Consider the following 27,697-nt stretch of genomic DNA (forward strand, 5'->3'; position numbering starts at 1 on the left):
ACATATGCATCAAAAGACCAGTATGGAGTTTAGATCCCAGTAATCCAGGCCTAGCATATTCACTAAAATCATGAAAAAGTACCAATTGAATGATATTTTTGGCAATAACCGCCAATACCACAGGGATAATTTTTCAGATTAGAGTAACCAAGGGACTTTCAAAAACTTATTTTCTAAAATATTCAAGAGGCATTGCTTGAGAGTTTGAATTACACTTGAGAAATTTTCTGAGGAATGTACTGCAGTGATGTAGTCAGAATCAGTAAGGGCTAGGTCCTTTAAAATATTTAAAAATGCTCTATAACTTTTGCTTTTCAGGGGAACCTCCTATTAAAAGAAAATTGCTGCCTGAGTTTGAGCAGTCAGAAGAACGCAACAAAGCACCTTTGAAACCTTCAAAAAGTTATCCGGAGGGTAATCTTTATATTTCATGATTTCATCAGTTAATCAGAAGTATTGTATTTGTAGTTTTCCTTTGCCTTCTATAATTCAAACATTTCAACATATCATTAAATTTTCTCAAGGTCAATGTAAGAATCCTATTTTGCATATTGACCTCATCCTCATGAAATTATATGCCTTATTGTGTGTACATGGTGTACAAATGCTGCTTAAGATTTATAATCCACGTTTCAGTTATTCTGGATGCTTCATACTAATAAACTCAGCTATTATAAAGCAGTTTTTCATTGACGTTTACCATATCACTGCTGCATATTTGCTCCTGCAGCTTATTACAGGCAGGTGAATTTAAAACAATACCGTTGTGTGCGCTTGATGCAGTTAAATAAATATTGAATGACACTTCTTTCTGCAGATAACTGTGTAGACCTGGAAATTTTGGCAAGTGCAGCTCTCATTTGGATGAAATTTCTTATTCTACACAATGATTAAAAGTGCAGGGACTCTTCCTGCCTTTGCATTTAACTCTTACGGTGCTTTTGAGAAGTGAATAGAGTTCCAGTAACAACACTATTTCCCCCAGTATTTTTAATATGGATGTGAAAATGATATCTGTTAGTTTCTATTTCAGTAAACTTTATTTTTCACCAGTTCATACAAATGTAGAAATCTAAAATACCTCGGGGAAAATGTCACAAGAAATCCATTTTTAAAATAAATAAATAAAAAGCAAATATATTAACATGATTTTGTAGGTGTATTATCATGATAATGAATGTAGAATTCTACATTATTCTTTTACAAATTATGTAATGTAGCTTTGAAATACAGCTTCATTTTTCTTCAGGTATAGTGAATGACAGAAAAAAGTTCACCTACAATATTCCTTTAAAGCCAGTGGTCTGTGGCCCTTTAAGGTAAGGAAAATAGATTTTTAAAAATCAGGATAGCTCTTTAACTGTGTACATAGTGGGACTTCTTTTCTCTAGACACAGGTTCCTTATGCTTTATCTGTAACTATTTCTGAATCTCACCTAAGTTTAAAAACCAACTATCTAATAGTACACAAGGCAGGTATGAGGAGAAACCTCAGAATCCTTACTTGAGCCTTGGTTTGATTTCCGGACACGGCATTCAGGAGGAGGGTTGCCTAGCAGGCTCTATAATTCTGGTTTTCCTTCCTTTCTTGGAGGGGCACACTGCTATGTCATATCATTTGCTTGTACGTTCCACTCCTCCACTGAATGAGAATGATGGAACATACAGCCCTGTCCTTAAGTCAAACCTGGCTGCTGGAGTGTGGGTCTTCTGTGGATTATGTTTGTGAAGTCACCCAAGCAGTCTAGGAAGTCCCATGACACTGACCTACCTTTCCTACTCTGAAGTTACTTTCCCCCTTTATTCTATGCTTGTAATTTTTAAAAGAATTGATACTTTGAAGTTAATTATTCCATGGCTCTTTGTGTTGATCTTGTGTTTATGGCTATCAACAAGTCTGGAATTCAGTGTGTTCCCTGTTCCTTCTGGCTGGCTGCTTTATATATGGGCTTGGCTGACCAGAGAACAGATCACAGTAAGTCCACCTTTCCAGGTTATTAATGTAATTAAATCATCTACCAAAATGAAATTGGTGTGCACTACTGGTAGTAGCCAACTATGCTTATCTTGTAGCTGTCAGGTCAAACAGCAATTTTTTTGTGGGGTGGGGGAGAATGATTCACTTTTGCTAGGGTTTTGTTAGTACAAAATTTCTTACCAAAATCTCTTCAGTTCTACAGAGAATGGCAAGAAGTTCTGGATCTATTCAAGACCAAAATGTTAAAGTATTAAAATCTGAAAGGTCTCAGCAACTTATTTCCAAGCAGTCTTCAAATATTCCAATATTATTTTTTTACTTATTTTAGTAAGACCTTAACTGAGGAAAGGAAGAAAGCAGAAAATACAGCAAAGAAACCTGCCAAAATCTTTGCACCACCTTTTAAAACAAAAGAAAATGCTTCTGAGGATAAACTAGGTAACAGCAAAGAATCTGCCTTCATGAACAACAAAAGTATTAATAGAATGGAACAGCTTTGTCTTACAAAAGTTAACCAGAGCACTACTGAAACAGAAGGCAATATCTTTGAAGATAATTCCATGCAAATATCGGCTCTGAATTCAGAATCGAGAGATACAAATTCAGGTATGTTTAGGTGTGTGCACATGTATTTGTGAACATTTGTTTAATTACTATGATAATTTATTCACAAATGGATTCTGATAAGATTATCTTCTCTGTGATGTTTCACATATTGGATCTGCACAGATACAGGCTAAATTGCAGAGATCTTAGGAGATTAGTGTGAAGTACTCCTTTCTGTCCCCTCAACGAATATTTTTAGAGAGGGACAGTATCCAGTTCATCTTTTGCTGCTGTAAGGTAAAGAGCTATTACTAAAACCTGATGCTCTCCATGGAAATGGAGGCCAAGGGGGAAGTTGATATTTGTGTCAGCTTGCAATGTGATTTTTAATAATATACACTTATGGAATACAGTTGAAGATTTTGTCATTAAACTTCAGTCATAAAAATGTATCTTTAATAACAGCAACATTAAATTTGGTGGCCCCAATGCAGGAATGGGGAACCTGTGGCATTTCAGATGTAGATGGACTCCAACTCCCTTCAGCCCCAGCCAACTTGGCTAATGGCCAGTAATAAGGGAGTTGTACGATAATACCTGAAGGGGCCAAATTCCTCATCCCTGCTTTAATGCAAAAATAAAGACATACGTGATGATCTATCAGTAAGTAATTATTAGATATTGTTGTGAGCATTCTTTTAAAAAAATTCTTTATAACTTTTAAAGATGCGCTTTGGATTAACGTTTATACATGGAATTGTCTAAAAATACAATACTATCCTCCTGTGTATGTTTGGAATTTCTATTTTAAATTGAAATATGTTCTTTAGGACTTGATCAATATGTTTCTTTAACAGATTTAACAAAAATAATAGCAAATCTTCAATATGCAAGAAATCTACAAGACATCAGAATTATAAAGAAACAAAGCCAGAGAATTTGTCCACAACCAGGCAGCCTGTACCTTGTGAAAATATCTGCTCCTTGCAAAATTCCTCTGAAAGCAGCAGTGGGAGAGAAATTGCCTGGTTCTTTCACCAGCGATCAGGTACCTGCACTTTATTGCCTGGTTGGATTATCCTATCTCAGTATGATGACATGCTGGCCTGGTTTGGACCTAATGATAAACAATGGTTTTGCTTCCAGTTTTGCTTCTTATCCAAACCATAAATTGCAGTTCATTTTAACTGTGGCTAGTTGAAACAAGCCAGCTTCATGGACTATGGTTTGAATTTACTTGTTTCAACTGACTACAGTTAAGACTGACCATAGTTTGTAAGCACTCAGACATAACAAATAACTGAAATTAGTGTAAAATGAAAGCAAAATCTCTTCCTGGCCATGCTGGAAGAGGAAGTGTCTGAGCCCAAGGTCCACTGTGGCTCATTCCCATAAGGCAGTGGTAGCCAACTTGGTGCCCTCCAGAGGTTGTTGGAGTCCCAACACCCATCAGCCCCAGCCAGCGTGCTCAGTGGTCAAGGATTTTGGTAATTGTAGTCCAACACCTGGAGGACACAAGGTTGGTTAGCTTCCATAATCAAACCATAGTTATCATTAGGTCTGAACAAGGCTGTTTTCCAATTATGAACCTGTTCCGTCAACATGATGATTTGGTCTAGAATGCCAAATAGAGCTTGGACACGTATATTTAGTCTCTGCTGCCTGACCTCAATAACTTAAATCCTTACAAGAGACCCTGATCCTGCAAGTTTAATTTATTCAATATGCAATTATATCTATGCTCTGTTTCTTAAGTTAAATTATTTTTTTGGTACAAATGAAGGTGTAGAATTTAATATAAATGCCCATTGTAGTCCTGATTATATTAGGTAATGGGCATATTTAATAACACTAAAATATTCAACTTGTCTCTTACCATTGCAGTTGTATGCATTTGGCATTTCCAAGCAGTGCCTAAAAATAAGCAGCAGAAATGCAGAAGATTTTCAATTTATCATCCAGGATTTTTTCAGCAGAGATTATTTTCTAGAAGAACGTGGAATACAACTGGCTGATGGTGGATATCTTATTCCAACTGATGAAGGAAAGGCAGGAAAAGAAGAATTCTACAGGTATCATAGAATATTAGAGTTGGAAGGGACCCAAGGTTCATCTAGTCCAACCCCCTGCAATACAGGAATCTCAGCTAAAACCTCATCCTGTTGAGGTTTTGCATGTTTAAATATTAAGTGCATTATTATGAACCTCAAAGTGTTGAAGTACATAACTTTTTATATATTGAGATGAAAAAGAATATTTAAAGAAGCTGTTTTTGTGTAATTCATTAGAAATTAAACATCTGGGTACTCTGCTGTCCTCTGTAGAAAACTATAATTGATAGATTTTGGACAGTGCTCATATTTAGGAATTTAAATAATAGAATATATGTCAAAACTTATGCAAACTACAGTTTTGAGTATATTTTAACAATATGCCTTTTGAAAATGTCTATTTAATCTGCTAGCAAATGTTCCTTATTCTCAGCCTCAATTAAGCAATTCTGTTTAATACATAATAAAAGCATAAGTTATTTCTGCAAGTTACTGTTTCTTTAAAATGTTAATTGCCAGTGTGTGTTAATCACAAAGCAAATCCAGCAGGAATATTGTAATTTTTTATTGCTGTCTTCATAAGTAAATGTTTTTTGGATCCAAATCTTAAATAGGAAAGCTGATCCAATTACAGTTGTGCACTTTTGATCCTAGGCAAGCATACACTTTCCCAGTGAAATGAAGGGATATAAATGTGTTTAACTGTGGCTTGTTTGTAGCCGATTATATTAGACAGTGTTACTTAGCTATTTTGCTATTATTTGTAATGGGTCACCTCAAAACAGTCATTTAAAAGCTTGAGTTATTATGGTAGTTGCTATTTTGAGGTACTATTCTTATGACTTGAAATCTCTTAACTTGATGGATTTTCTGATAATTTCCCACAGGGCTTTGTGTGATACACCTGGTGTGGATCCTAAGCTAATTTCAAAAGCTTGGGTCTACAATCATTATAAGTGGATTGTGTGGAAACTAGCAGCTATGGAAGTTGCATTTCCAAGGGAATTTGCCAATAAATGTTTGACTCCGGAAAGACTACTACTTCAGCTAAAGTACAGGTATAGTATAGATTAAGATATGGAATGTGGTAAGCCGTGTGTCCCCCATTTTATATTTGTGCAGCTGGTTCTTCCTGCCAAAGTATAGAGCTTTACATTTGTCCCTATGGAAATTCATTTTGTTACTTTGGGCTCAGTTCTCCAATCTGTTACGGTCATGTTGAATCCTGATTCTGTCTTGAGGCTACCCCTCCCAGTTTGGAGTCATCTGCATATTTGAGGACCATCCCCCAGTACTTTCATCCTAGTTGTTTATAAAGAACAACGGACCCAGGACAGAACCTTGTGGCACCCCACTTGTAACTTTTTTCAGGTTGATGAGAAACTGTTAAGAGAATACTCTTTGGGTTTGGTCAGTCAACAAGCTACAAATTCACCTAACAGTTATCTTGTCCAGTCCACATTTTACCAGCTTCTCCACAAGAATATCATGGGGGGGGGGCTTTGTCAAAATCAAGATACACTGTGTCCACAGTATTCCCGATCCACCAAGTTTGTAACTTTATCAAAAAAAGAAATGAGATTTGTCTGGCATGACTTGTTTTTGAGAAACCCATTCTGGGTCTTAGTTATCATGATACTTTCCTAAATGCTCACAGACCAATTGTATTTTCTTTTTCTTTTGAAAGGTATGATGTGGAAGTTGACCAAAGTCATCGCTCAGCCATCAAAAAGATAATGGAAAGAGATGATGTTGCTGCAAAAACTCTCATACTGTGCATCACTAAAATAATATCATTGAACACAAATATGTCTCAGATCAGTGGTGATAAAAGCACTGCTGAGGACAGCAAAAAAGACATAGCACTGGTTGAAGTTACAGATGGCTGGTATGGAATCAAGGCTGTCTTGGACCCTCCCCTCCAATCACTGTTGTGTAGAAAGAAGCTGACTGTGGGCCAAAAGATTGTTGTACATGGAGCAGAACTTGTGGGTTCTCAGGAGGCAAGCACTCCACTGGAAGCGCCAGAATCTCTTATGCTGAAGGTAAAATGGATATTTGTGGTACTTTTTTAAAAAAAGACAGGGCCAGCTCCAATACCTAAAATCTGAAAAACAAGTCCAAAAAGTTAGAGAGATGGAATTGGAACCAACAGAGAATGTATTTATTACCTGTAAGCCACTATTTGTTTCTGAAGCAAGTAGCAGCTTGAAATATAATTGCCTCTCTCAAAGTTGTTTTATAAAGTTTGCCATTACTGGACTTTTGATCACGGATCACCTGCTAAACTGTCGTAAACAGAATTTGAGAACCAGTGTTGCAGGCTATGAATCATTTGATCTGTATTTTAGATTTCAGCTAACAGCACTCGACGCGCACGATGGTATGCCAAATTAGGATACCATCGGGATCCCCGGCCATTCTCTTTGTCTTTGTCATCACTCCTTATGGATGGTGGGACTGTTGGTTGCATTGATGTCATTGTTCAAAGACTTTATCCCATGCAGGTAAAGTACTATAGCTTGCAATAACTTTCAATCACTTTCAACTATTACTTTAAACCAGATCTAAGGCTTAAGTTCCTGCAAGTGCAAGTAGATTAATAGGTACCGCTCTGGCAGGAAGGTAAATGGTGTTTCCGTGCGCTGTTCTGGTGTCAGAGTTCCGTTGCGCCAGAAGTGGCTTAGTCATGCTGGCCACATGACCTGGAAAAACTACCTGCGGAGCGGACAAACGCCAGCTCCCTAAGCCTGTAAAGCAAGATGAGCGCCGCAATCCCAGAGTCATTTGTGACTGGACTTAACCATCAGGGGTCCCTTTACCTTTTAAGACTTAAGTAGAAAAAAATCTAAAACTAAGTAATTAATATTCATTTTCAATGAATATTTATTGCAGTGGATGGAAAAAACAGCAGGTTCCTACGTGTTTCGTAACTGTCGAGCTGAAGAAAGAGAAGCTGCAAAGCATGCTGAGAATCGACAAAAAACCCTGGAAGCATTGCTTGCAAAAATACAAGTTGAATTTGAAAAGAATGAGGGTAAAATGAAAACCTTAGCTGTTTGTTATTCAAATGCTAAATGTTGCCTCAGCTTGGGTTTCTAAACAGACTTTAACTCATACAATAATATTCTGCATCTTGAACCCAATCCAAAAGTGCACATAGAAGCAAAGTTTCCACATAAAGGTCTTGATGGTGTACCAACAGTTCCATACAGAAAATTGATTAGATTCAGAAATCTCTAATCCATGGCCACAAAAGTATTACTGGTGAAGTTCAGTGGTGGTCTGTCTGTGTCCCACATGATTGCTGCCATTGAAGATCAGAAACTGGTGCAAAATGTGATTTTCAACATCCTGACAGAGATGAGTTTCAAAAATTAAATGCCTTAAGGCAGTTGGGGACAGAAAGTGGAGGGAATAGGTAAATGAGCACAACCAAGTGGAAGGGGCACTGTAGATTAGAGGAGGGGCAAATTGAGAATAACAGCAGGAATGGGCCAGGCTCAGAAGTTCCTCTCACTATGCATTTTCTGGACTGAAATTGTTTCCTCCCCACCTGCTAGCCCTGAAGCAGAAAAAAACCCTGTGGACATCTGTCGACAGCATTATTTTATTTTATTGCTGCAGTTGTGCTAATAGCAGCTTTGTGGCGTTTTTTAGATCTAGCAAAGAGCAGGGAAAATGGTCCTAAACACCCACTGCCCCTTGCACTGCTGTTCCAATCAAAAATTTTGAAAGACAGCAGATCAGATCATAGAGCTCTCATGATCTGGTTCTTAACAAATATGGGTTTCTCTTACAAGTAAGTTAGGCAAGACATAAATAAAATAAAATTAGTGCTACTTTTTATTCTCTGGAAACAATTCAAAAGTAACATTTGAATTATAAATATGCTTAGGTTCAACCTACCTTACAGACTGTTGTCACCGCTTCTGTGTCCCATCACGATTGCTATGATTCACCAGACTGCTTTTAATGGTTTCATCCTTTTGCCAGGGACATCTTCATGTTGGAGGCTTGTCACTCAGACTAAACACATTCCGGAATTTTTAGACTTACCTGGGCTAAATATTCAGGGTGGTAACTGATCATTTCAAAATAAAATGCCAGTCAATCTTAGTACCTTTAATGGAGTCTTTAGTATTACTCTTTATAATTGTTTTCTGGTGGTGATAAACTCATACAAACTTTTAAAAAACTAGATGGCGGCAAAAGAGTACTGCGATCCCGCACGTTAACCAGACAACAGATTCGCTCTCTGCAAGATGGGGAAGAACTTTACGAGGCAGTTCTTAATGCTGCTGATCCAGCTTACCTGGAAGTAAGAATGTTTCAAATAACTTAACATTATTTCTACTCTTATATCAACTTACAAAGTTCTTCACATTAAATTATGATTGCGTTCTAGAGCTGATCAGTTTATGAAAATGTAAACCTGAATGTAGAATAATTTGGGGTGCATGTGGAAATGGATATTTGAAAATAGGGTACAGATAGCATAGGTATGAATGTTAGTGCTTAGATTACATCTCTGCCCATATGCTGTTCTGGAGTTTGACTGCATGGTGGAAGGACAGGAGTGTGAGCAGGGAGTTGAGCAGAATCTGAAATGAAACTTGAGATGTTTACAGAACACTCTGTAAGATAAAATGAAGGTATTATTTTGACTGAACTATAAAGAAAGAAAATAAGAGTCAGTTTACAGAACTGTGGGTTTGTATTGTATGTAGTTCTAGTTGGGGAAGCACTGACCACTCTTGTGATATTACACCCTAAAGAGAAAAGGTCAAGTATCACTTGTGCTGCTTCTTTTAAATCTGAGGGGCAGTTTGTCGCAATTCAGTGGCTGTGATGGAAACTTCATTTGTAAATACGTTTTAGTATAATAATAATAATAATAATAATAATAATAATAATAATAATAATAATAATAAATAATAATAAATATTATATTATATTGCAGTGATATAATAGCAATAATTGTTTTAGAGTTTTGATGTTCTGGTAAGACTAAAAAAGAAAACCTTTTGGTTTTACAAACTCAACGTGTCTTTATAGAGGCTTATGAAACATCTCCCCTGCCTATATTTGCTATAATATGGACAAAGCCATATTATTGTTGTGATTTTAGAGTTATTTCAGTGAGGAGCAGTTAAAGGCCTTGAACAGTCACAGACAGATGGTAAATGATAAAAGGCAAGCACAGATAGAAGCCGAATTCAGGAAGGCGGTGGATTCTGCTGAGGAGGAAAACAGTTCCTGCAGAAGGGATGTAACTGCCGTAATCAAGCTACGAATTGTGGATTATAGAAAAGAAAGAGGAAAAGGTTAGTAAGGTCAGAGATCCTTGTGATTTAAACATTAGATTATTCACATTGCATGATTATCTGAATTCACTGTATGAAGACTTGGATGATGCCTTACTAGAGCCGATTACCAAACATCCAAAAAGGAGAGAAATAGTAATCATGAGGGATTTCAACTTCCCCGATATCTGTTAGGACTCAAACTCTGCCAAGAGTGTAAGGTCTGACAAATTCCTCCATTGCATTGCTGACAATTTCAATTCACAGAAGGTGGAAGAACCAACAAGCCGGTCATCTATCTTGGACCTGGTCCTCACCAATAGGGAGGAACTGATTGATGAAGTGGAAGTGCTCGGAAACTTGGGAGGAAGTGATCATGTTCTCCTGGGTTTCAGGATACAGGGGCAAGGGAAAACTGAGTGTAGTTAGACATGCACTCTCGTCTTTAAGAAGCCCAATTTCAAAAAGCTGAAGGAGCTCCTGGGAGTGATCCCGTGGTCAGAAATACTCAATGAGAAGGGAGTCCAAGAAGGATGGGAGTTTCTAAAAGGAGAAATTTTGAAGGCCCAAATGCAGACAATACCAAGAAGAAAGAAAAGTGGAAGGCATCTAAGGAAACCAGTGTGGCTGCATAAGCAGCTTCCTGATTAGTTCAGAGTTAAGAAGGGCATGTGTAAGAAATGGAAGAAAGGGGAAATCACAAAGTAGGGTATACACAAGTAGCCAACAGTTGCAGGGGGGAAGTCAGAATGAGGTCAGGCTTGCAAGAGAGCTTAGAAATAATAATAAAATATTTCTTCAGCTATGTCCAAAGTAAGAGGAAGAACAAGCAAGTGGTAGGTCCTCTGCATGTGGAACATGGAGAAATGCTATTGGGTGACAGAGAAAAAGGCAGAACTACTTAACACCTACTTTGCCTCTGTCTTCACCCAAAAGGACAGTGATGCCCAACCAGTTCATAACAAATTAAATGATGTAAGGAGGGAGCTGCAGCCCAAGATAGGAAAAGAGGTAGTAAGGGAACACCTAGCTACTTTAAATCAATTCAAATCTCCAGGGCCTGATGAGCTGCATTCAAGGGTACTAAAGGAGTTTGCGGGTGTAAATTCAGAGCCTTTGTCTATTATCTTTAAGAATTCTTGGAGAACAGGTGAGGTCCCTAAAGACTGGAGGCGGGCAAATGTTGTCCCCATCTTCAAAAAGGGGGGGGGGGAGGAAGATCCAGGTAACTACCAACCAGTGAGCTTGACATCAATACCAGGGAAGGTCATAGAACAGATAATTCAACAGTCAGTCTGTGAGCATTTAGAAAAGGATGTTGTGATTACTAAGACCCAGCATGGGTCCTGCATGTCTTCTGTGGGGTGGTCCATCTTGCTGATGACATTGTATACACTGCAGCAGCCTTTGGCTATAAGCAATAAACTTGACTGACATCTTGCTGATGAAGGATAACATATTTTACATCTCTAGAAGTAGTGCTGAGTATCTGGCGCCCATCATCAGACGTTTGTACCCTCCTAAGGGAAGGAGCTCGGTATAGAGTCTTCCAATTATCTGCATCCCAATCCAAAGGGAAGTTGGAGACTGCCAATATACAGTTAACAGCTACCAAGAAAACTCAGTATCTGCAGTTGCCAGTAAGTTTTATGGCCTGTTATTGTGAATTAACCTAAAAGTTTAAGCAACCTTTATCATAAATGAATAATAATGTCATTGTTCAATTTTTTTTAGGTGTCTCAAGAAATCCTGTCACAAGTTTACAGGCCAAGAGAGTGCCTGAGATTCAACAAGCTGTTGGAACCATCTTTCCATCCTACCTGTTCTGAAGTGGATTTGGTGGGATATATAGTTTCTCTAAGAAAAGGAACGGGTATGTTAAGACTAGTGCACTGATTTATAATGAATTTAAAAGAATCCTATTTAAGTTACCAGTCTGAATCCTTATTAGGGTTTGTAAAGAATTTTTAAAATTGGAATTTTACTGAAATCAATTTACAGTATTGTTTTACATTCAATTATAGCATGGTTTTAGACTCCTTGTTTATAAGCATACCTAAATATGATATGTTAAAGCCGAAATATCTAATCTCAAACTGAAATCATGAACCGAAACCAGAGAAAAATATCTGGCTTTTCAGGTCAGGCATTACATATAGTACCATAGGTTATGTATTCTGGAGTTCCTATCAGACCCAAGCATTGGCAAGTCAACACACATACAAAGATCCAGAAAGCACCAACCTGCCTGTATTTCGCCAGGATAATTTAGTGACCCCACTTGGATGATCCTGTACTTTCATTTTTATGCCTGTTACTACTTGAAATCATCTATTCTTTCGGTTCTCAAGTTCTGAAAATGTATGGCTATGCTTTTATTTTTAAATTATAATCTGTAAACATTGTTCTGCCCAGCAACTATGAGCAATTTCTGGAAAACTCCAGGTACTTATCATCTTAATTAACCTCCTTGCATGAGCAGAGAAAGCCAAATAGAAATCAGTTATTTCTGTATTGAGTTGCTTGGGTCAATGTGGATCTAATTCTGTAGCACAAAAGACCGTAAGTTGAACAACAAATGGGCTTTTGATTATGTTCCTAAGCAGTATGAAAAGTTCTGTTTAGTTGGAAACAATATGTTTTAAAAGTTAAAAGAACTAGTTAGTATATTCAGGAAATAAGGGCTGTTCTGTTTGCACAAGGACTTCCACTTCTCCCCAACCCTCAGGGACACACAAGGAGAGATGATGGAGGAGAAGTTCCATTGCACCAGTAGAAGTTCTTGCACAAATGGGAAGACTTTGTGTAATCCTCTGTGAACTACATTAGGATAAATTGCTTAAAATCGGTTTTTTATTTCCAATTATTTAATTCACATACATTTTTATCAGCTTACCTGATTATTGTACTGTGTCTTAAAACATTGTTTGTCAGATACACCTTGCTTAATGCATTCATTCTAGTAGGCTACAGGCTTTTCCCAATACAATGCTCAAAGTATATAAACTATTATATTCAAGTTCCCCAGAATTAACTTTTGGGTTTTGTTAGGGTTAAAATGTAAACGTTTTAAAGGTTAGTATTTTTAATTTTAAAAGTGAAGTTAAATTTTATGTTTCATTTCTAACATAGGTTTCTCTACACTGGTGTATCTGTCAGATGAGAATCATCATTTCATAGCAGTCCAGATCTATACAGATCTTAAGCAGCTTGCTGTTGATGACATAATTATTCCTTCTATGCTGATCTCTGCAATCAACCTTCAGTGGCGACCTGAATTTAGATCAGACATCCCCACATTATTTGCTGGAGACCTTTCTGCATTCTCCTCAAATCCAAAAGAAAGTCATCTCCAAGGATTTTTTAATGAACTGAGAAATACTGTAGAGGTATGTTGATCTCACCTATCTAATGCACTGAAGGCATGTGGAGGGGTGATTATGTTACCTTATACACATGGTATATCAAATGATAAAGGCTGGTTGCAACAAAAGACATACTAAATTAGCATTTAATGTTTTGACTTGTCTAGTCTCCAGTGGAAGACAATTCATTATTTTGTGAAATATGTTTCTCTAGTTGCCCTAATTAAAGGACATTTGCTATAGAAACTATGGTAATAGCTTGGAACACCGTTGTAATGTGTTCCTGACCACAAGCCTCTGTCCAGAAATAGGATGCCAGTTGCACCCTCCAAATAAGCTATCAACTTCATAAAAGGCATTACACTATTTCTGGAGCAGTAGTAGCAGTAGTCGCCAAAACATAAGGGGTTTTGTCCATACAAGATGTCCAGCTTTCCCAAAGCACCCATGTAGTGAAATGTGCAAAGCTGCAGGCCAAAGATGCAAGACCTGTTCATGCACTAGTCATGAATTCATTCTGTACATGGAGAAGAGGTCTGCATGATTTGGTCTCCAGTCCAATCTGCTGCTTTTATAAACAACCAAATGTGAACGCCAGTATTTTTGGCATTGGACATAGGCATTGCCTGTAACTATACATATGATCTACGTATAGGGTCAGTCCCCCCCCCCCCAAGTGAGCAAACGTCATTCATTGTGTATTGCCCTTCACCTGAAGATCTCAAGGGCAGTTCACAGCATAAAAATAAAAACACAAAAGACCTAATAAAAATGAGAACAAAACCAGAAACACCCCGCAAAACACATGTGAAAGCACATAGTATGTTGATCAGCCAAAGGTCTAGTTGAAGAGAAGTGTTTTTGCCTGAGGCCAGAAGATGTATAATGAAGGCACCACACAAATTGGGCCTAGGGAAAGCATTCCACAGATGTGAAGCCACTGCAGAAAAGTCCCGTTCTCATGTTGCCAGCTTCTGGACCTCTCGTGGAAGAGGCACATGAAGAAGTCCTCACATGATGATCTCAGGGTCTGTGTCAGTTTATATGGGGAGAGGTGGTTCTTGAGGTATTGCAGTCCTGAATATCTACAGCATACCATATACATTATGTTAAAAATCAATAGCAAATGGTTTTTTTAAAACTAAAAACTATGTATTTTTGTCCTGCAGAACAGCAGCTGCTTTGACAAAGATGCACAATGCAAACTGATGAATTTGCTACAAACAGATGACCCACAAACATTTAACTTGCCCAAAGAATGTGGCTTGGATCCCATTTCTCAGAAATCTGATGCAGGAAATAAACATTCTGTAAGTTTTTATTAATTGATGATGATTATTATATTTACCAGTATAATCAACTTAAATATCAGACAGCATATTAAGCTTAGTTTTTCTCCCCTTTTAATTAGATTGCAACTCCTAGCAGTGGACTATGGCATCAGAGTCCTTTGTCACTTGGGAAGCTAGATTCAAAGCCACTGGTATCTCTAGGGTCAGCAAAAACAACAGCAGAGCTACAAGAAACCCCTAAGAACTGTAAGAAAAGAAGAGCAATGGACCTGCTTAGTCGAGTACCTTCCCCACCACCAGTGAAGACCAACTGTATATTTATTTCTCCATCTCTGAAAAGGGCATTTCAGCCTCCCCGAAGTTCCAGCACTCAACTTGCAAAGTCACTGAAAAGAACAGCATGTTATAATAAAAAATCTGCCCTCAGAGGGTTTAGTGAGACTGGTTCTCCTCTTGAAAATAATTTTGTTGCTGACGAGGAGCTTGCAATGATAAATACACAAGCCCTCGTAAGTAGTTTTCCAGAAGATACAGGTTGATTTGGTGGGTACAATTGTGTATTCTGTACCTAGTGCTTTTCCTGTCAGCCTTTTAGTAAGAAATAATTCCAGTATTCTGGTAAATCAGATATATTGCAGGACTGTAAGGAGAGTACTGAGGCTGCTACAAAGGAGACAAATGGAACAAATACTTCCATTAGCTGTGCAGATGAAGTTCCAAAGACAAAGAAGATAAAAGTACTTATAAATGCCCCTGTACATTTAAATATTTAAGCAATCTTTGTAAATGCTGTGTTTTGTACAGGCTTGTTTGTGTATTGCTCATTTCAACTCAGAATAAAGATTAGTGTGATTGTATGCTCTATTGAATAGATTCTGAAGAATCCAGTAAGAATGGCTGTAAATTTTAAAAATCCTGTCATGTTGCGCAGAAGCACATTTGATGTTATGGAACTAGTTCAGCAATAACTAACTTTAATGAAGGCATTGTATATTTTTAGAACTCCAGTGTACAGTTCAAAACATGCAGTCAATATAATTTGATTCTCTTGTTTATTTCTGCATAGCAATCACAATGGTTCAAGGAAAAAAAAGAGGCCAGCTTTTAAAATATGTAAGGCCAAACATATCCAAAACATACAAACCTTATGTTTGTTATAGCCCTATTTGGGTGTTTTGTCTCCTCTTGTGTAAAGAAGTCTATGGTGGGCAGTAGGGCTACTCTGACAAAAAAAAAATCCTTCCACTATGTCACTTTTATTGTGTTAACAGGCCTCAGTGAGTTTGAAGGGAAAGGTCTGAAGAACCGAGTTTCCATTCCTTGTGCAATTTTTAGAATCAATTGTGCAAAAGGGAGGAGAATGGTCCCCACTTCATACCTTTACCCTCAAACTTGTGGAGGACTCAAGATATGGTCCAGAGGATGCAGGGCTTGGAGGCACACACATACTCATGTTTGTCTAAACTGGATGATGACAAACACCTGAATCAGGCTAATGGTGAAACACCCTGTAGGAATGCAAGTAGATTAGTTCCTTTTTTAAAGCCAGCAATCAATTTTAAAGCATCTGAAATTAACATAGTTATTGGATAGTTATCTTGCTTGTAACTCTACTACCTTATTTTTACACCACTCTTTACTAGTTTCAGTAAGTACCTACCCTTGAAGAGCTTTTAGACGGAATGATTAAGCAAATATACCGAGTAGTATCTGATCTGTGGAAACAATTAGATGAAGAGAAAAAGCACAGACTAGAGAAGTTAAACTAGCAGGCTGCAAAAAGGCACAAATAACACTTGGCACTGAACGTTAACAAAAGTCACAAGAGTGCCAATTACTCTAATTCATTTCAGTTAATCTCTGGTTCTAATGGCCACTGAATTTAGGCAGGTTTCCTTGCTCTACCCACTTTTGACATATACTACTACCAAACAGGAAATTGAGGACTACCCAACTCTTACTGTGGAGTAGAGAAAAACTAATCTGTTATCAAGATTATGCCTCTTCCCTGAATTGTTCCTACAGTTGCAAACTATTTGGTGTGTGTTTCAGGAATCATAATAATAAAAAATAGGGTGAGCAATGACAACAAATGGGGGTCTAAATAAAGCTCCTCATTGGGTTTCAGCAAGAAAGGAAATCAACATGATGTAAAAAAAGGAGGTAAACTGCAAAGTAGAGAAGAGAAACAGATGTGTCAAGGTAAATGCCATAAAAATGATGCTAAATTAATATAGAATGTAGAAAAGGTAGTCCTATGAAATGCGGATCTATAACTTAATTTTAAAACCTAGGTACATAAGAAACTAACATTGTAAAATTTGTATAATGTAAAATTAATTATTGTGTCAATTATTTATGGAGGGAAATCTGTTTTCATTCCCACAGCCTTGTATACTGAACAATTGATGGAAGTCAGGGGAATTAAGAGTTCTAACTGTTGCACTATACTATGATTAGCAATGTGCATCCTTACCAGGACCAAACATTGTATAGCACCACTATTAGCTCGATCCTTGCCCCCCCCCCCCCAGTATATGAGCACAATGACATGGAGATCCTTTTCTATGTTGCTGCTAAAAGTCACTGTGGGTTCTTCATTATGTTTACACTCCTAGCGTGAGTCATCCTGTCAAAACTGCTTGTATATATATAGTCAGGTGTAAACATGAGTGAAGAAATATAATCTGCATCAGAAGAATATTAAAACGGGTTTTAACCTCCAAAAGAATATATGGAGATTTAAGAACTAAATCTAGCCCAATAGAAAAATACAAATATTTTAAGTACAGAATTCCTGACGGTATAAAACAAAATTTTATACAACTTGATTAAAAACTCTAAAATACCGGGTAGAAATCATTTCTCCTACTAAATGATCTTTCATTTCTGGAGTTGCTGTTAGCTCTTCTGTTGGGGAATGTTGAGTTCACATGGGAGCAACCAGTATCATAAACTCCATAGGATCTACTGAAATGTCTGGCTGGTTCTTCTGAATGAAGCACATCATGAAAGGTAACATCATGCTCATATTGCTCCTTCATCCTCTGTATTGTCTCTCGTGGAACACCATGGCCATTCCGTCTATGGAATAAATGTAAACATATACGTAAGTATATTTAGTTAACTACATATCGAAACAGCATGTGAATACCAGCAATCATGTGAACTGCTCCTTCCATTTTCATGACAACCATTAATGGGTGTTCGTCGTTTGGAACAGCATTCTGTATATGAGACCTAAGAGGTTAAGGGGGAACTAGCAAAAGAGAAAACGGGGAGCACAGTACCGATTATAGCATTCTATGAAGTCATGGCAGGGTGGAGCACTCCACGCTGTAACGAAGTCCCACTCATTGATCTACTAGCTATCACAGGTGATTAGTCCTGACAAAAGGAAAGCCAAAATGGGGCCACAGACATACAAGAGGGAGCTAAAGGGAAGTTTTTATTCATAAAGGAAAAAATAAAATCCCTCACTGAGAATTGCCCTGTTTGCTTGAATTGCAGATTGTCAATAAAGGAAGAGAACGACAAGAAAAGGAAGTGGTTCGTGTTACAGGATGATCTGGCTGTGTAAAAATATCTAGCTTTACAAGGGAAAGAATAAATAAAGTGGGGATTGAGCTATTGCTGGGGAAATACTATGCAATGTCGTGGTTGGCTGTTCTGAATTCTTCCTATCTTTCAGAAGACTATAAATATGGTTACAGCAGAACTCCCATCTTCTGTGATCATAAAATAAAGGCTTTCTTGACTTAACCCTCTCTCTCTGTGGCAACTGACTTTCCAGCCACAGACCCCCAAAAAGGAAGAAAAAGAATTTGGATTTGATATCCCGCTTTATCACTACCCGAAGGAGTCTCAAAGCGGCTAACATTCTCCTTTCCCTTCCTCCCCCACAACAAACACTCTGTGAGGTGAGTGGGGCTGAGAGACTTGAAAGTACAGTGCTACCTCAGGTTACAGACGCTTCAGGTCACAGACTCCGCTAACCCAGAAATAACGCTTCAGGTTAAGAACTTTGCTTCAGGATAAGAACAGAAATCGTGCTCTGGCGGTGCAGCGGCAGTGGGAGACCCCATTAGCTAAAGTGGTGCTTCAGGTTAAGAACAGTTTCAGGTTAAGAACGGACCTCCAGAACAAATTAAGGTCTTAACCCGAGGTACCACTGTAGTGTGACTAGCCCAAGGTCACCCAGCAGCTGCATGTGGAGGGGCGGAGACGTGAACCAGGTTCACCAGATTACGAGTCTACTGCTGTTAACCACTACACCATTTCACCTTCAGAGGTATCTGCATGCTACACAGACCCAAAGTTTTGCAGAAGTACTTTTTAAAAATTCCAAGAAGGTGAAAACAGTCCAGTAAGGACTGACCATGGTGCACAGCAATGAAAGGTTGTGCATCAGATGAAAAAGCAGAACAGATCTGGGGGTAGAATGGAATGTTCTGCAAGAGGGCATGGCTAGCTGGCATTCTGAACAGGTGAGCTCCTGTTAGGGGTTATGCTATAGTGCAATGTTTTGTTGCAGGTATCACTTGTATTCTCATAGCAGCTAAAAACATAAGCAAAAACCCTGTACCTGGTTAGTTCCCGAACATTGAATTTCCAGTGTGTATCTGGCTCTCGAAAAAGAACTTCATAGCTGTGTTCAAGTGCCTGATGTGAAAGAGTACTGAATTTGTAATCAAGGCACAATAAAAAGCTACCTTTCATGATTTACATATGCACAACATAACAAAGTATAAAAATAAAAAAGCAAAAAAGTATAATAAAGCATAAATAATTAGCCTTAAACTCTAGTGAGACTGTAGTTCAGTACAACATAGCCACACTATTAATAACATATATTTGTCATGTCATGTCAGTAAATCTCAAAATTTTGTGCTGTCCCATAGTTAAAAATAATTTACCTCGTTTAATTTCATAGATCTCTAAACATAAAGGTTGCCAAAGTAAGTTAGAAAACAAGATTGCAACAATTTACAACACTATCACATATTGCCCACTTCTAACAAACATTCCTTCTCAAGAAAAACAGAAAAGCCATGCAATAGTACAGCAAATTATGTGCTCTTAACCTACAGATGTTGAAATATTTGCTTCATTAATAATTTAGAAGCTGTCGAAGTTATATTAACCACACACAAAGAAAGGGAAATTAGCAGACTGACCTAATTCTAGAGTCAGATTCCAAGGTGATTTTTTCAAGTGATTTTGAACTACAGCAAAAATATACCAAAAGTTATACAGATGCAGGGGCAGAAAGCACATCTCACTATGAGTGATAGGCACTATCCTACCAGGTTCCCAGCACAGTCACCAGCTCCAGATGTTAGCTGGAGGCAAGTGTACACTAATCGCAGTTTGAGAACTAGGATCCCAGCAACGACAGTGCAATCTGGAGGAAAGGTACTCATGTCTCCCCTGCAACCTAAGAGTTGCAGAGCATGCTCAGTTCAGAAAAGAAGAATCATACAATATAGATTAAAGAAAGTGACACTTTCTAACTTGAAGGATGCTGTCCTGTAGCCCCTGGGCACAGAACATGCTTTGCCTGCAGAAGATCCCTGGCATTTCTAGTTAAATGGTTATTTGGCAACTGCCTATATCTTGGAAAGCTTTCACCAGTCAGAACCAACAATATGATTAACCAGTGGTTTGGTTCTGCAAAAGGTAGTTTCCTATGCAAGATCAGAAAGCTGATCACACAGACTGCATGGTCTATGCTCATTGAGGCATAGAAACCAGACCATATGGAAGATCAGCATTTTACTGGCACACCCAGCCACGTATTGTGCAAAAGATTAGGACCATTACTGCTTTCTAAAAGTCAGATAATGTTAAGTGACCTATCCTTGAAAGGAAAACACAATGCCAAAACTTTTTTCAGAGAGGGCCAGATTTGATGATGTGAACATGCGTGAGGGCCGACCGAAGTAGTTGACCTTTTTTAAGGATTGAAGTTGTTGAGCTTTTCTTAGGATTTTAACCCAGGAGATAGACTGCCACAGGGGCTGGATTAAACCGGCCAGCGGCCTGGATTAGACCCCCGAAACGGACTTTGGACATGCCTGGACTAAACAGAACCCAAAGCAAGAGGGGGTAGAAATCAATTCAGTTGTGGCACAAAAAAAATGTTCCAGGGCTTGAGCAAAATCTGTGAAAGAAAACTAATGTTTGGGGGGGGGGGGAGTTAAGCCCATTAGAAGTTCTTGCCATTTCCCCACCTCTCTTGATAGCAAATAGCAGGATTATCTGCTCATTTCTGGAACCCATGGCTAAATATTAAGAATGACAACAGGTCAGTTTCCCCTACCATTATCACATATGGCTTCATTTCCCAAGCGCGGACGTTGGTATTATCAATAATAACTGGGGATTTCCCATTCTTCATGGCTTTACGTGCTGTAACATAACAATGTAAATGTTTTAAAAGACCAGACAATCAGTGAAATCATCCTGTTACCTACACAGGTGTTCTGAATCAAGCCTTTGGGGATTCACTGTGTCACAAACAAGTACTGATGTGCTGAATGTAATGAGCAAGTGTTTTTGAAGGCACAGGATTTAGTCCATAATGTGCTTTAGTTTCAGTCTGTTGATTTCCACCAATATTAATGTCAGGCAGGAATAAACTAGACACTGCAAGCAAGGGATGGAAAGGGAAGGAGACACTGATCTTGGATAAAAGAATTCAGGCTGCTGTAAAAGCTGGGAAAGAGTTGTGCCTTCAGCAGACCTGGCCTCTGAGAGGTGGTTGAAGGTGGATGGCAACAGCTAGGCTCCATAATAAATCTGGTGCCGTCCAGAGGAGACACTGCACTGTAACCGTTATGGAGAACATGTGCTCAGTCATATACAAAATAATCAGAGATACAATGGAAATGTGGACTCTCACACAAAACTTTTGAAAACAAATTTCTCCTTCACGTAGTTTTCTTTACATGGGAGCTGTGAGCAAATCCACACAACGGCCCAGTTTCAATATACCTATTTCATCTTATTGGGACAAGATATACAGAAGCCTTGTGAGGGCATGCTCCATGCTTGCTCCCCTCTTGCCTTCTTGGAGTGCTGCAATTAATCCAGAAAATCTTCAGTTATCCATGTTTTCATTTAACATCAGAACCGCTGAAACTATGACTGACACAATCTTAACCAATCTGTTCAAACCCAAGAGGAAGACACAACAAAGTTAGAAATAAAATGTGTAAACAAGTTATTGTTGTTATTGTTATTCTTGTTATTTAATGGCAGTGGCCATGCTTATATTTTTAGTATTAAAAGTTTATTATCAAGGCATACAAATCTGTCTTTACATATCTGACAGCAGAAGCAATGCCAGCTGATCATAGAGCATATATTGTACAATTCATTCCTTTGCTAGGAACTTTTACAATGCATTTTTTCCACATGTCCGTACTAGAGACTCAAACATTAGCCCCTAAATAGCATCTCATTGTTTTCTCCATAGAATCATTCACTTCTTACTACTAGTAATTGATGTTTCGATCAACTCTGAAAGCCATTTTGAGCAAAATGAATAGTGCAGGTGTGACAAATAAGACATTCTCTTACAGCAAGTCTCTCTTCAGCTGTAACTTTTTGTAGAAGAAAACCGCTGAAGAGTACAAAGTGTTGATAGGAAGCAAAACCTAACACACAAAACTAGGAAGGGCTGCACTTGCCTCTCTTTTGGTTCCATCTATGTGCATCTTCTAGAGCATCAGGGTCAAACACATATGTGCCATCCTCTGCAGAGAAGTAGTCATCAGTACTCAGAACAACTGCACTGGGAAATTCACGTTTCAGTTGCCTGTTGAGACCAAACAATTGTAAGGAAAGGTCAAAATTTCACACAGATTAGTAAAACCATTAGTGTTAAGACCACAGCCTTTCAGGGCAGGATAGCAGTCCTCGAGTCTGCCTTTTATAGCAAACTATGACCCAGAAGCTGTCTGCAGACAAATGCCGGCTCCCTTGGCCTATACAGCGAGATGAGCACCGCAACCCCCGAGTCATCCGCGACTGAACCTAATGGTCAGGGGTATCTTTACCTGTACGCAAAATCCAGTGCAGGTGGGCGTGACTGGTAGAGAAGCTCTGTATCATCAATAAGGAAACTGTAGCCCTCCAGCTGTTGTTGGACTCCAACGCCCATTAGCTACAGTCACTGGTCAGGAATGGTGGGAGTTGTAGTTCAACAGTATCTAGAGGGACATAAGTTCCCCAGCCCAGATCTATGCATTACATTCACAACAATATTTTTAAAGGACAGTGAATGATGATAAGGACCCACCCACTTAACCAGTTTATTACACTTAACCAGTTGGATTTAGCCTCACTTAGATATGGATGAAGCAGCATCTGTTCAATCCAGACTCAACTTGTCTACTCTTATAAGATACTATCAACAAATGCCATCCATCCATCCCTAGCATAAAGTTTCCTCTTGACAGTAAAGGACAACAGAGTATGTCAGACTTCTCAAGGGAAAGATTTGTTGCAGCAATGGAGCCTTGCTGTCTGGAGGTGGAATGTCAAGGTATCATCTGCAATCTCTCAGCACAATAAAAGAATCCTTTCCCAAAGCGAGTTAAGCCAAAAGCGATCTAGAAGAGTCTAACTGCAAACTTTCATTTCTCAATTCTTTATCTTGTTGAGCAATGGCAGAGGCAGGCCTCAATTTATCAAAAGAGTAAAGAGAGAGGGCAGCAAGCTGAAATGAACTGTCAGGTCATATTTATCTCTGTGCTCCCAACTGTTTTATATGCTTTGCTTTTAAAATGCATACTACTGTGGACTTTGTGCATTTTTTAAAATACTGTCCTCATTGACCAGATGCTTCTCTTCACACTTGCTATAAATTGTTCTTCCTTTATCCTGGAGATGTGACAAGACGACTATATATCCAGGGGGTGAGGGAGGCAAGGGGAAAGTGCTTACCGGTAACTCTTCCTTCACCCTTCACTTTTCAGTCAGCATGCCTTCAGTATGAACACTTCAGTTCTGGTGAACCAGAACCATGTCATACTAATAGAGTGAGATTTTTTGCACTTCCTAAAATCAGTAAGATGTGAAACCAGAGCCAATGTTTCCATGACTGGCTTGCCAGAAGCACATTGAAAGCCAATGAAATTATAAACAAGCCATTTCCAAGCAGGTTCATGCAGAAAATCAAGAGATGTGCCTTTGATGGTAACTATATGCTCTTCAAAGACAACATGAAACCTGTGCTTGGAAACTAAGAGTAATATGAATCTCACCATTATACTCCAGTTCAGCTCAATTTACCTTTAGTGACGTGCAAGTTACAAAAGTTGCAAAACCTGCTGTTAGTCGTTGGTGTCTTGTTTCATTTCACCCAGTATGAGGTTTGTGACCCACCAAGCCACATATAGCCCAAAAGTGATATACCTGTATAACAGGCCCTCCTAAGAGTTCAGTAAATTTGCTTCCTGCTTTTGCTGCTGGCTTGGGAGGTCACAATACTTGGTTGGGGGATGCAGCTGGTGTGCCACAAATCAGGGAACCCTTGTGAAAGCTACCTGTGCTGGAAAATGCTTATATTAGTTTAAGCCATCAGGAAATATATTACAGTACTGCATACTGATTATAGGTTTCTGATGTTGACTCCGCTCAAATCCTGTATTAAAAATGTGGGACATCAAAAAGAAAACAAAGGGGGGGGGAGGAAAAAAGAAGAAGAAAACAAGAGCTAGCTGTTTTCCTTAAAGTGATCAAAACAGTTCTTTCCACTTCCATTAATTATAAGAAAATGGTAGGCCTAACCAAGGGCAAAATCCAGTCATTAAAATCGAAGTGATTATTTTTGTGTGCGTGCTTTCAGTGCAATGTTAACTGCCTTCCAAAGTACGGTATCTTGTTTGATTTTCTCAGAATCAAGCTGAACCAAGGCCCTTTGAGGATTGGGAAATTCCCGTGGGTAAATATTCACGTCAAAACAGGGAAATATACCAAATATATGTTTGCAAAAAGAAAATATATTTAATTACTGGCAATTACTCTTATCACTCTTAAGTTTACACTGGTGGTAGGGACTGATAACCAGATAACCAATTAAGAAAACAAAACTGCTGCAACTGCTGCAGCTAAGAAAAAAGAGGCAGTGACAGCTGTGAAGGCAGCAGCAGCAGCAGCCACCACCCTCCAATTCTGAGCTAACTTGGAGCACTGTCTTGACCTACCATGAACAGACCCAACTTGTTTCAGACGTGCTCCTGTACCTTGAACAATCGTGCAGCAGCTATCAGAACCCCCACAAAGCTTTTTCCCAGCATGGTGGTACAGTGACAATGAAATACGCCTATCTAATGTCGACCACAGGAGCCATCCTACTAGAAAAAAACAAAATAAAGTTGACTACACCCCTTTCCATCAACATGGAGCACGCAGTGTTTTGCTGAAGCCAGGGCTTCTTTATCCCAGAACCCTTCTTCTTGAATGCCAAGAACCTGAAAACCAGAGGTGGGGGGAAGGGGACCCGAGGCCTTCCAGTCGCTTCTGCACGCCAACTTCTACCAGCTTTGCCCGCTTTTCACAGAATCCTCAACGCATCTGGAGGATCGCAGGTTCCCGCGCCGATCAAGAGCCTCTGAGCATGTCCAGAGCGCCTGCTGAGCAACCGGTCTACCCTCCCTCACAGAGCTTCGAGGTGAGAAGGCGCGGTTTTCCCGTTCAAGACTTCGTCCCCGTCGTTTTACGACTTAAGAGCTGAACCTGAGTTTTTTGTTTTGTTTCTTTTACCTGGCCAGAGTACTTTTCCCGGAGCCGGGCAGGCCTCGCAGCAAGTAGAGGCTTTTGCTGAAGCGGCGCCTCCTGCGAGGGGGGCCCTTTCCTTGCGCGGGGGGTTGACGGAGGCTCAGGCCCCCGAAGGCGCGGGCCAGGCTATCCTCCATAGCGGAGGAAAGGCAACAGCCACCGCCTCCTCCTCCTCGGGAAGCCTGCGAACCGACACTGTTTACACGGCTCCTCGTGACGGGCGCAGGCGGAGCCAGCTCTCTCCGCCCCCCGAAGCCGGGCGTTTCCAGGGACAAAGGGGCAGAGCGCCGCGCGAGCTCGCTTAGCCGCCGAGTTCCGCTCACAGGCCTCCCCCCCCCCCCCCGAGGGAGCAGCCGACGAGTCAAGGTTCAATCCCCAAAGCGCGGGCCTGTGGCAGAACTGCGTGAGCCACAAACGGCGCGACTCCGGTTTCTCCTGCAAGGCTATAATAAAGGCCTCCGCAAGGCCGTCACCTCTACTGCCCTCCCCCTCCTTTTCTTCTTCTTTCTTCACTTCAAGGCGTGCTTCTAGTGTTATGGGATTGGCGAGGACAGAAATGCAGCCTTGTAATGCACCGCCCTTTGTTTTGTTTTGCTTTTATTGGAGCATGGGGTTTGAGGCCCGCTGGCAGCGCTTGCCCTCCTCTGCAGAGATAGGAAATGTTTTCCTACAGCTAGAAACGTTCGTTTCCGGCACGTGCGTGATGCGGCGGCTCTCTTTGCTGCGCTGTTTGCATGCGCCTCGCATTCTTCCGGAGGAGCCCTCGCATGCTGAGGAAGGAAGCTGCGATTACGACTAAAATACCCATGTTTCGAAACTCAAAACCATGAGCACTTGCGGCCAGAAGAGCCGCAGCTCTACTCACAAGCAACCATTTCGTGCAATAGTGCTCGCTCTCAAGCACGCAGGTGTAGGATTGCAGCCCAAGTCATGAAAACATTAAACAGCAGTTGCTTCTGCACAGATGACCAAAAAGGCTGGCTTTAGGCGTGGGGAGCCTTTGGCCCTTCAGAAGTTGATGAACTACTACAACGACCTTCATCCCTAGTTGTGGGCTGTGCTGGCAGGGGCTGATGGGAGTTGTAGTTAAGCCACATCTACCGGGCCAAAGTTCTCCACACCTGGCCTCATGGATAAGGGAGAGCATGCATATGGGCTGTTTCAAATGTGTGTCATACACATCCGCATCTAGGGTGTGGGGCTAGCCAGGAGTGCTCAGAAGCCACATCCCACATGCTCAGTGCCCACACAAAAACAACTAGATAGTGCTAAAGGAGAAAAGCACGAAAGGCATGAGGACAAGTCTTCATAAGAAAATAGCACAGAAAGTGTTGACCAGTACTTCCATTTATTTTCAGGGGAGGTTTTAAGAGCACACCAGAGAGGAAACTGGACAAAAACTTTACTCTCTCTTAAACAAGAAAAGAGCCGAAAAGAAACTCCTGGCTCCTGGTGGCTAATCTATACAATATATTCACATATACTGTATTTCCCTCCCTTTTGTTTAAAGCAGGAGTGGCTAACGTGGCTCTCCTGAGGTTGGTGGATTGCAATCAACGACGATTGGCCATACTTTCTAGGGCTGAGGAGACTTGGTAGTTCAGCAACATCTAAAGGGCCACAGATTCCACACACCTGGTTTAAAGAAGCTGTTGATTGTTGGCATCTGTCTTTCTCTGGAGACAATGGAGAAGTGTGCCTTTGGAGGTGAAGTCAAACTGTTGGAAGGTTGCTGCATGCGCCCGCTATGGTTGTAGAGACCAATATGGGAGAGACATGTTTTGTTTCAGCTAAATAAATGGGTGTGCTGAAGTATCTGACAACTATTAGCAACTCTCAAGTAATGCTAGAATGATTGTATTATCTTGACTACTGTTAGGAATGGTCCTCATGCTTGAATTTACTTTAATTATCCAAATTTTCAGTGTGAATTATCACCTCCACTATTTAAAGCAGTGTGCCTCTGAATACCAGGTGCTAGGAATCTCAAGTGGGTAGAGTGCTGTATACTGTATATTAGTTTAAAGAGTACGTCGTAAGTGTTGCAGCAAACCACAGTAGCTGTGCAGCTACCTCAACCAGAATGCTTTGTGTTGAGGAAGTACCCAATTGGCCCTTTCTAAAATGAGGGAGACCTAGCGCCATGGAAAAGCAAGTAAGAGGTGGATAGGAGGATTGTAGACAGCAGGGATGATACAGGCAGTACAATTGTTTGCACTGTCCCAGTCCTTGTTCTAGTCTTAATTTAGCAGTCTCCACACTCACAACTGACCACTTTTTTCTTAGTTTCTTCATGCCACATGCACAGGAGGAAAACAGATGAAACAGCACAGGTTTCAAGTTGCTTTCTCATAGTGACAATGACAAAACA

At 39.8% G+C, this 27,697-nt stretch overlaps 2 protein-coding genes across 2 annotated transcripts in view; one reads left to right on the forward strand and one right to left on the reverse strand.

Moving 5' to 3' along the window:
* Positions 1-15,373, forward strand: part of BRCA2 (BRCA2 DNA repair associated) — a 28,410-nt gene extending 13,037 nt beyond the window's left edge. Inside the window, 16 exon segments of the mRNA XM_033146479.1 lie at positions 319-414; positions 1,250-1,319; positions 2,307-2,584; positions 3,382-3,572; positions 4,409-4,596; positions 5,463-5,633; positions 6,263-6,620; positions 6,927-7,082; positions 7,471-7,612; positions 8,778-8,896; positions 9,707-9,902; positions 11,355-11,521; positions 11,616-11,754; positions 13,014-13,270; positions 14,416-14,556; positions 14,658-15,373. Of these exon segments, the coding sequence (XP_033002370.1) occupies positions 319-414; positions 1,250-1,319; positions 2,307-2,584; positions 3,382-3,572; positions 4,409-4,596; positions 5,463-5,633; positions 6,263-6,620; positions 6,927-7,082; positions 7,471-7,612; positions 8,778-8,896; positions 9,707-9,902; positions 11,355-11,521; positions 11,616-11,754; positions 13,014-13,270; positions 14,416-14,556; positions 14,658-15,077 (3,089 nt within the window). The 3' untranslated portion in view covers positions 15,078-15,373.
* A 1,890-nt stretch (positions 15,374-17,263) lies between these two features.
* Positions 17,264-25,512, reverse strand: N4BP2L1 (NEDD4 binding protein 2 like 1). The gene is made up of 5 exons (XM_033146483.1): positions 25,312-25,512; positions 22,233-22,360; positions 20,861-20,949; positions 19,124-19,200; positions 17,264-17,622 (listed from the first exon to the last, which is right to left on the reverse strand). Exons 1-5 carry the CDS (start codon positions 25,461-25,463, stop codon positions 17,379-17,381), a joined length of 690 nt encoding a protein of 229 aa, XP_033002374.1. The 5' UTR covers positions 25,464-25,512; the 3' UTR covers positions 17,264-17,378.
* Between the last annotated feature and the right edge of the window lie 2,185 nt (positions 25,513-27,697).

The sequence above is a fragment of the Lacerta agilis genome, chromosome 4 (assembly GCF_009819535.1).
Source record: "Lacerta agilis isolate rLacAgi1 chromosome 4, rLacAgi1.pri, whole genome shotgun sequence".
Lineage (NCBI taxonomy): Eukaryota > Metazoa > Chordata > Lepidosauria > Squamata > Lacertidae > Lacerta > Lacerta agilis.

Coding starts and splice junctions, on each gene's coding strand:
- N4BP2L1 (XM_033146483.1), bottom strand. CDS start 25,463: ATGGAGGATAGCCTGGCCCGCGCCTTCGGGGGCCTGAGCCTCCGTCAA. Junction 20,950..22,232: donor TAGATGGAACCAAAAGAGAG/GCAAGTGCAGCC, acceptor GTTATGTTACAG/CACGTAAAGCCATGAAGAAT. Junction 17,623..19,123: donor AATGTTCGGGAACTAACCAG/GTACAGGGTTTT, acceptor TTTATTCCATAG/ACGGAATGGCCATGGTGTTC.